We start from the raw sequence: 9,910 nt of genomic DNA on the forward strand, positions 1-9,910 counted from the left end.
CTCCCGACGGCGGCGGGATCGCGGCGCCCCGACGGCGCTGGGGACGGGGACCACGGGAGGGGGGCGAGCGAGGGGGGGTGCCGGGGCAGGGCGCTGCCCCTGCCCGCGGCGGCGGCGGCACGCCCAGCCTTGCCCGCGCCTCCCGGGCTGCGGGGCGTTGCAGGGGGAGTGCCGGCCGCCCGGGCGCGGAGCCGCCGGACACCGCCGCATAAAAGCCGCGGCGGTGCCGCGCTGCGCCTCCTCGGCTCGGCCCGGCTCGGGGCCGCCCCGACGGCCGCATGACCGCCGAGAGCCGGCTGCCGCCGGGCCCCCCGCCGCCGCCCCCGCCGCTGAAGGCGGACCCGGCGCCGCCGGGCGAGGCGGCGGCGGTGGCGGCGGGGGCGCGGGGCGGGCGGCGGCGGCGCAAGCGTCCGGCGGAGCGGGGCAAGCCGCCCTACAGCTACATCGCCCTCATCGCCATGGCCATCGGGCAGGCACCCGAGCGGCGGCTGACGCTGGGCGGCATCTACCGCTTCATCACCGAGCGCTTCCCCTTCTACCGCGACAGCTCCCGCAAGTGGCAGAACAGCATCCGCCACAACCTCACCCTCAACGACTGCTTCGTCAAGGTCCCGCGGGAGCCCGGCCGCCCCGGCAAGGGCAATTACTGGACGCTGGACCCCCACGCCCGCGACATGTTCGAGAGCGGCTCCTTCCTCCGCCGCAGGAAGCGCTTCAAGCGCAGCGACCTCTCCACCTACCCGGCCTTCCTCGCCGAGCGCCCCGCCGCGCCCTGCCGCCTCTTCCCGCTGCCCGCCCCGCCGCCCGCCGCCGACCTGCCCCCGGCCCCCGCCGCCGCCTCCTGCGCCTTCGCCGCCTACCCCGCGCAGGGCTGCGCTGCCGCCGCCCTGCCCCACGCCTACCCCCCGCTGCCCACCGCTCCCGGGCCCTATGCGCCGGGAGGCCCCGGGCAGCTGTACGCGCCGTCGGGGCGCATCGTGCTGCCCGCCTCGCCGCCCGCCCCCGCCGGGCTCTACGGCCGCGGCTCCCCCGCGCCCTACCCGCCGCTGCCCCACGCCTACGGCGCCGGAGGGCAGCTGGGAGCCACCGAGCCCGGACCGCGGCACGGCGCCTACCCCGGCGGCCCCGACAGGTTCGTCCCGGCGCTCTGACCCAGCCCGGGAGAGGCCGGGCGGCCCGACAGCGCGGACCGGAGCCGGGGCGAGGGGTGGGCTGCGGGGCTCGCTCGGCGCCGCTGGACCCGGGGCCACCCAGGAAGATGCTGGAGGACCTTGGGCTGCGCTTCTGCATCCTGCCACCTGCCCGGGCCTCCCAGCGAGGAGCGTTGCCGCCAGCCGTGGGGGCCCAGGAGGCCCTGGCCAGCCCCATCCACTCCCACCAGAGAAGCCCTAGGGGCTCCCAAGTGCCTAAATGGGGCAAACAGCCCTTTCCTCTTCTACCGCCTTTCCTGGGACAGGTGCTCAAGGCTTTCTGCCAGGCTCCCACTCTCCTGGCACACCCAACTGGGGCCCCTGGTCTATCCGGGAAGATCTCACTTTTAAAAATCTCTCCGCTGTTGATGATTTTATTTACAGAGCAAAACGTCTGCTGGAGCGGGGGAGGAGGGAGGCAGGAGGAAGTGTTCCCTGGCCTTGTCCAGCCAAAGCTGTAAAAGTGGGACGTGTGGCACTAACGTGGTGGTGTGTCCCTGATGTTGCACAGGGCTAGCGCGTTAGTGTCAGGCTTCGCACCAACAACGTGGTCAGGGCTAGGGAAGGTTTGGATGCTGGGTTTGCAGCCAAACACAGCGAGTCAGATCCCTCTGGGAGTCATCCTGTGTGCTGCAGGGGTGGGAGAATGGTGGGATTGGAAGTATAAAAACTTTTACCATGAGCATGCTCAGCCCTTGGAAGAGGGACCCAGCGAGGCTGTGGGATCTCTGCCCTTGGAGGTCTTCCCAACTTCATTGGACAGAGCCTGAGTGACCTGATCTGGCTTTGGAGTTGGATCCAACATTGAATTTGGACCTGCTTTGAGTGGAGACCTGATCCAGAGGTCTATGGAGGTCCTTACATCCTAAATTATTTTGGTCCTAAGATCAGCCCAGCTCTGTCTGTAGCCTAGAGAAATCAGCCTATATGGGGGAAAACCTTCCTTCCTGAAACAAGTGAGAGAGGCAGGACATAGTGCCTTTTCATCTTTGATTGCTCCCGTTTCAAGCTTTCCTAGGATGGAAAAAAGGCTAGAGGAGAACATGGAGAGGGGACAACTGATAGGAACGGCTATGAGAGGCAAAGGCTTGAAAATAGATCTATGGGGAAACTCAAGCAAATCCATCCCAACAGATCCCACCACACCTGGAAGGGGCCCAGAGAGGTGGTGGATGCCCAGGGCTCTGCCTGGGGCTGTAAGCGGAGAGGGAGCAGACGTAGCCCTGCTACTGTCCAGATCTCCTTATCCAGCTCCTTTTTCCTGTGGAGGTGGGAGCCTGTGTGACCAGGGCCAGCAGGAGATTGGTGAGGGGTACTGCAGCACGGTGGGGCCTTGAATGGGGAGAGGTAGGTGGAAAGTGCAGCCAGAGCTTCAGCAGGAGCTTTGGAAGAGCAGAGAGGGTGCACACACACCAGGGTCTCTCTCGCAACAAAAGGGTACAGATCATAGTATTACTCAGGCTGGAAGAGACCTTGGGAAGTTTCTGTTCTGACCTTGTGCTCAAAGCAGGGTCAGCTATGAGGCAGACCAGGTTGCTCGGGGCTATCTAGTTGAGTCCTGACAACCTCCAAGGATGGAGACAGCACAGTCTCTTTGGGCAATTTGACTGTCCTCATGCAGGAGAAGTTTCTCCTTGTATCCATTCAGTACCTCTCTAGTCTCATTTCATGTCTACTGTCTCTTGTTCTGCTGCTATGCGCTGCTGCAAAGAGCTCTGATCCCATGAAGACACCTGTAGCTTCTGCTCCATGGAGGATTTTTCAGATGAGGTCTTCAGCAGGATGAAATTTGTGTAGTGGCAGGTTCCTTGCCTTCTATGGGTGCTAAGGTCCAGGTATCCAAGTAAGACATGAAAGGGAGGAAATGCAGTGGAGCAGGAAGGTGGTTGGGTGTCCCCACAGCACAGTTTGGGGGAGAGGAGGCTCAAGCCGTCTGCAGTTGGTGGACAGGAGAAGCTGTATGGCTGCATTCCATGGGGCTCTGAGATAGGAGTTGAGTGTTGGATTCAAGGCACCTCTCAGAGCGGTCAGGATGATGTGGTGGGTGAGACACCTCATGGGCTGGGAGCCTGGGGCTGGCCTGGTACTGCTGCCCCTTGTCCATCTGGACCTTTTTGTGGTATTGCAGGGCATGGGTGGCGAGCGTAGGCCTCATTCATATCATTGGTGTGGAGAGGTGAATCAGATTTTTCCCTTCCTTCCTTTCCCTCCTGAAGACCTGCATTGTCTCTTTCGATATCCTTCATGTTCCTGGCATGTCCAGAAGCTGCTTCCATCCTGGAGAGATCAGAGTCCTGCCTCTGCGTCTTGGCTGCCTCAGCCTGGGGCAGATCTCCTCAGCAGCCGTGCTAGCTCCTCTCCCAACTTCTCCCTTCACCACCTGGAAGAGAACACCTGGCTGTGCCAGCTCTTAGCTTTCTGACAGCTGCCTGCTGGCTTTCTGCTTTCATCGGCTGCAAGGACTGGACTGTGTCCCTTTGCTAGCAAGTCATGCTGACCTCCTTCTGGTTTGGGTTAGCTGGGAGAGGAATTGTCCTGCCTCTTAATGCCTTTCTTCCTTCCTGTAGGAGCAGTTATCAATGTGGACTGGATCGTTTTCCTGAGCCTCGAGGTCTTCTGGCCCTTGTTCCCCATTACTTCAACCTGGTTTTATTCTCTGCTCCAGCCCTGGTGCTAGCCTAAGATTCAGTCTAAAAAAAAAAAGGTCACCAGTGTTGATACAGGTCTTGTAAAAGCTGTTCCTGACCTCAGATAGCATCTGTAGCAAGTTCAGGGAGCAAAACTCAGTGTCTGGAGGACATGCATGATAGATCTTGATGACTCAGAAGGCACAAATTGGGTAGGTTCAGCTGTGTATTGTTTGCAGATAAGGTCTAGAAGCTTGTTCCTATTTCTCTCCAGATCTTTTATACCTACAAGCTAGGGAAACCAGACATACCTAGAAAGTATACTTTCTGCAGCATGTGCAATGATGAACCTATTGCACCAAGGACCTGAGACACATGGCCACAAACTGCTTAAAATGCAGCCACAAGCAGCTGGAAACCTTGGGCAGGAGCTTTGCGCTCGGTGAAGAGCTACATGGACCCTTCAAGGGACTCGACATCCATGTGGGGTCTCTGTTCCTTTGGGGTTTTTGAGACAAAGATAGACAAAGCTATACCTGCCCTGTGCTAGTCCTGGCAATTCTCCAACCTCCTGCTTGGAGCAGGCCTGGAGACTCCAGAGATCCCTTCCCACCAGCACTGCCGTGGTTTTGTGGCTATTGCAACCTCTCCAAGCTGTCGTGCAGGCTCAGATGCAAAGGGTGGGCTGAACTTTACAGATCTGTCCAGGCTCTACCTTGTGGCAGCAGGATGTGCTGACTCTGCGCTTGTGCATATGGTTATGTGTCTCATACAACTGTGTGACCACTGACAGAGGAAGATAATGGTTGTCGCATCCTTGGGGAGCCGTGGGGTTGGGCCTGTCTGTGAGGATATGGGGATATGCCATGGGGATATGTAAGACAATTGGATCTCAATGTATGCTTGTGCCATGGGGATATGTTAAACATTTGGATCTCAATGTGTTTTTGGCTGGCACTTTGCTTGTAATTCTTGGGCACCGTCCAGAATAAGGAAAATTTTTATTTCTGGAAGCTTTATTGTAAATATTTGAGGGCCTTCCTTTTAGCAAAGTTAGTCTAAGTTTCAAACTAGTCTTTTGATTTCTGGGAGATGAGTCCAATAGGTTTGGGTTATAACCCTGTAGGAAACAGTAAGTGTAAGCACTGATGAGAAGAGAGAAGGACCTTGAAAGTGCTCACTCCTCAAAGGACAGAGCCTCTCGGTTCCTGTTTTGCCCAAGTTCTGGTACGGTCAGGCCCTGTGCTGACTTTGAGAAAGAGGTGGATTGTTATAGCCTAGGAGAACATTTTATTATGTATTGGAGATTTTTTGTATTTACTCTTCTACTTCACTTGTAATGGAAATAAATCTTTGTCCTGTTGTTTGTAATGAAGTGTCTCTCTGAGTTTTTTTAAGCCTTCCCTGTATTCCTGAGACCAGGAGAGTGATGATACAGAGCAAGATGTGCACCACGTGTTGCTCCTTGCATTTCACTGTGTCTGTCTTACCTTGGCTTTTTTTGGTCTGCTGGGATTGCTGAAGACATCAGAGGGAGGGCGGAGGCGGCAAGGCCAGGCCAGAGGTGGCTTACCAAACTTCTGCAACCCCCCCGAGTCACCAGTCTGCTTTCAAGGTCTCCTGTCAGGCCATAAGTGTGCCCCAGACATCAATGCATGAAGCTCCAGCCCAGCCAGGTGCCTCTGCTAAAAAGGGGCAGGTAGGGAAGCCAAGGCTAGTACCTGTGATAGGAACACAATCTGAGAGATGAGCAAGGGAATCGTGCTTGGCTTTAATTACTCTCTGATTGCTCCAGCGTGGAGCCAGGCCAGCTGGAGAACAGTGTTATGTCGCCTGTCCTGTGGCAGCAGCACCAGAAATTCTTGGTCTTGCCTCTTGCACCCCAGGCTGGTGAGGTTTTATGGCTGCAGAGATGGAGTTCCTGCAGCCGTGGGCACCTTGTGCAACAGCAACATCTGTGGTAACAATTCATCAAGCAACAACCATAGCTAATGGGGGCTGTAACAGGCCTTCAGGGGCAACTCGGGTAACTCCATGCCTCAGGGCAATGATCTGACTTGCGTATAGCTGAGACAATGGCAGATGTTGCCCCTTCTCCTGCTGAGAGGGTGGTGACTGGCTTCCCTAGGGGTTTTGAGGGAAAGCGAGCTCTGCAGCTGGTGCCCTGTCAACAGCCCAAGCTGCCTGGAGGGCTATGAATGAGATGGGAACAGGTAGTTTAATCTGCTAAGTTATCAAAGATCAGATAGGAGGGTCTCCTTCAATAGCTCTGGGACTCCCAGGTATGATTTATCTGCCTTTGGAAGAGGCCAAGAAGTGCATCAAATTTATGAGAAAGAGTAGGCAGGGGAGGCAGCTGCCATTTGGCCAGGAGGGAGTACCTTGGAGGGAGTCCAAAGCTTTGTGAGCTGTAGTTAGAGGTCAGTCTGCGCAGCTGGAGATGGGCTTTAGCTGCATCCGTTACCCAGAACTGCAAGGCCAGCATTAGTGAGCAGAAGGATTTCCCACTTGTGCAGCGCCTGGATGTGAACTAACATGAGCACAGGAAGGCTGATGCTTGTTGGGAGACTGACTGTACAGAGTCTGGTGTATGGGTATACAGTGGCCCATGTCAGCATAAGGAATTCCTTCACATGCTTGTCTTGGTGTAGGTCTGGAGCCCTGATTCATAGGAGCCACCATCTAGACAGCAGGGCCGATTTCTCAACTCAGTCCTCCTCTTCGAATTTATGTCTTCTCCCTGTCCAAGGCCAAGAAGTCAAGGTGGGAGATGGTGGTATCAGCTATACCTGCAAGCTGGGTTATTTCTAGGAGCTACTTTTGGATCTAGAGCAGTCACCCCAACCCCTCCTTGTGCAGGCAGACTAAGAGGGAGGGAATGGGGGTCTCAGCGGGGAGCCCCAGCTCAGGGCTGCCAGACTCTGAATTCTCACTACCTCCATCAGTATTTGAACACAGGGTGCAGCTGGTGGTCCCTAGGGGGTGTATAGGAACTGGTAATGTAGCAAGCATGAAGTACCCTTGCCACGCTGCTTGGGCCAAGAGGAAGAGGAAGCTGTATCCTAGCCTCTTCTGCTGATTGGAAGTCCATAGGGTCATTGTATGTTCAGGGCCAGATGTCTGGCTGAAAGGGGCCATGGAGTAAGCAGGAATGGTAGCTGTGGGCTGGCTCAGAGGAGCTCACTGAGCCCACTGCTATCCCTTCTTTCTCTGATGCCATGAAGCTCAGATTTGCTAGCCAATTAGGAATTTGCAAAGCTGTTGTCTGGATGTGAACTACCCAAAGAGATCTTAATTGTCAAAGGAGCTAACAAGCAGCTTCTGACCTTTTTGTTCAGAGACAGTCCTGAGCCAGCACCAGAGCTCTTGGTCTGATGGCAGAGACGCAGCTTGCTTGGTGCATGAAGCCCTCTCGGTCAATCATACCTGTGGCTGGCTCTTGCAGCGAGACCATCTGTACCTCATGTTGACCTCCTCTACTTGGAAAAGGCACTCATGAATCCAGGCTGTCACCTTCTGAGGTTAACAAACTGTGTCCTAGGCTTCATACCACTTCTGTAGCTATATGTTTTAGCACATAGTCTGTCATCAGTTCAGTGCTTACTGGAGTGCTGGCCGTAGACTTGGCCAATTAAACAGTGGCTCCCTGGCCACCCCATCCCAACCCATCATACTGAGTCTGGGATAGTAGTCAAAAAGTAGCAACCACAGAGATGTCTGCTGTGATGGGAGCAGCAGGAGGTGGTGAGCCCACTGGGAGATCTTGCTGTGTGGATCAAGATCTGGCCAGCTCATCTGAACATGTGGGAGATCCCCAGAGCCATGGCAAAATGGCACATTATTTAGCTATGAGCATTCAAAAACTGGGTTGTGTAAGTGACAGCCCAATGCTGGACTCAGGAAAAGAATATTTGGCTCCACAAATACTCCCCTTGCTTGAATGCTGTAGTGAGATGGATCACGGTTCAGATCTTCAAGCAGCAGCCAGTTGGATATAGGCATAGATGTGCCAGTGTGAATTTGTTCTTTTCCTAACTCCTGTCTCTGTCCCTTCCTGTGTAACACTCAAAATCTTGTTATGGACAGATGTCACGGTTTAACCCCAGCCGGCAGCTAAGCCCCACACAGCCGCTCGCTCACTCCCTCCCAGTGGGATGGGGGAGAGAATCAGAAGGGAAAAAGTGAGAAAACTCATGGGTTGAGATAAAGACAGTTTAACAGGTAAAGCAAAAGCCGCGTGCGCAAGCAAAGCAAAACAAGGAATCCCTTCACTCCTTCCCATGGGCAGGCAGGTGTTCAGCCATCTCCAGGAAAGCAGGGCTCCATCACGTGTAACGGTGACTTGGGAAGACAAACACCATCACTCCGAACGTCCCCCCTTCCTTCTTCTTCCCCCAGCTTTATATGCTGAGCATGACGTCATGTGGTATGGAATATCCCTTTGGTCAGTTGGGGTCAGCTGTCCCAGCTGTGTCCCCTCCCAACTTCTTGTGCCCCCCCAGCCTACTCGCTGGTGGGGTGGTGCGAGGAGCAGAAAAGGCCTTGACTCTGTGTAAGCGCTGCTCAGCAGTAACAAAAACATCCCTGTATTATCAACACTGTTTTCAGCACAAATATAAAACACAGCCCCATACTAGCTACTGTGAAGAAAATTAACTCTACCCAGCCAACATCAGCACAACAGAAAAGGGAACACTGTAAGTGAAGCCAAGGGTTTACCATTACTACATGCAAAAGTTTTAACAATATAATATTTTCAGTTATTAGTCTCATAGTCCAAATTAATACAGAAAAACCTCAGTAATGCAGCTGAGATTGCTATACACACACACACACACACAAATTATTAGTATCTACCCCCACTTCTTGATGTTATGTTCACCCTTCCTGTGTCCTGAGGTTGATGGCAGCAGGGGTGTGGGGGAGGGAGTCTTACAACAAGTAACCAGCAACCTGATGTCTTCAATAGACAGATCATGATGTTCCTGGTTAAGATTTCCTTCTCTTCATCAGGAGGCACATGGTGTTGATGGTGATGATTTCTTTCTTCTCAGTCTTGGGGTTCACTTGAGTTTATTTCTGTATGTATGTTGTTTTTAAATGGTTCCAAATTTTTTTTTTTCTGTTCTTGTTTTCTCTAAAATTGCCTTTACTTGAATAACATGGATTTGCACTCCTGCAGCAATGAGTGACTGACCACTGCGATAGGCTGGGACCCATGGTGTTGCCCTGGAACCACAGACAGTTCAAGTCACACAGAATAAATAATCATTATCAGTATAAATGAAAACAAATGTAGGTGCTAGTTATCTGACCACTGATTGCTGTCACAGCCAAGCAAGCTAAAATCAGCTCAGGCTAAGACAAGACCAGCCAAGACCGAATCTTCTGCACTGTGAGGTCAACACAAAGCCATGGCCCCTGAATAATAACGTATTTGCAAGCTGCATTTAAGACCAGGTTCTATCTACCGTCACAACCAAGAGGCCCCACACCAGTGGGCTGGGAGAGGACTCTCTTGAGGTGTGCAAAGATTGTTCTTCTTTCTGTTGTGTCTCAGGACTTTAAATCTGTTGTGGCCTGGTCTCCTGTGCTGCCAGCAGGCAGGTCTTGGGGGTGTAAGTGAGACAGATGCAGCCTGGGGAGGGGGTTCCTCTGCTGGGGTTGTGTCCACTGGCACCAACCCAGAGTCCTTGCTGTGGGATGGAGGCTGGGAGCAGGGCTGGAGGCTGGGGAAACACGGAGAGGCAGTGGAAATCTCAGCACCTCAACTCTCACCATGGATTTTCTGTTGACCAGTGATCAGCTACGTGTGACTTTGTCAAACAAAAGGAAACCTGGATGGGAGAAATCTGAATGCAGCCCCATACATGAGAGCTCCCACCAGTGTTGGATCCTGACAGCCCTAAACGCCAACTCTGTGGGAGGAAGTGGAGGGGAGATACAAAATTTCCCTGAAAGTCCTGCCTGAGCCTGTGGTTGCTGAGGTCTAATCACAGAATGGGGGGAACAGCTTTTCTTTCACTAAGTGAACTACAGCTAATGTAAATGAATTGCTTGAGCACAGTCATCGGTGCAGGAGAGTCTGGGTTG

General features: G+C 53.9%; 1 protein-coding gene across 1 annotated transcript; it reads left to right on the plus strand.

The window, feature by feature from the left end:
• The first annotated feature begins 278 nt into the window (after positions 1 to 278).
• On the plus strand, positions 279 to 1,151 carry FOXE1 (forkhead box E1). The gene has a single exon (XM_076362614.1). The coding sequence runs from the start codon at positions 279 to 281 to the stop codon at positions 1,149 to 1,151; it is 873 nt and encodes a 290-aa protein (XP_076218729.1).
• Positions 1,152 to 9,910: the final 8,759 nt, after the last annotated feature.

This window comes from Aptenodytes patagonicus, chromosome Z, assembly GCF_965638725.1.
Source record: "Aptenodytes patagonicus chromosome Z, bAptPat1.pri.cur, whole genome shotgun sequence".
Lineage (NCBI taxonomy): Eukaryota > Metazoa > Chordata > Aves > Sphenisciformes > Spheniscidae > Aptenodytes > Aptenodytes patagonicus.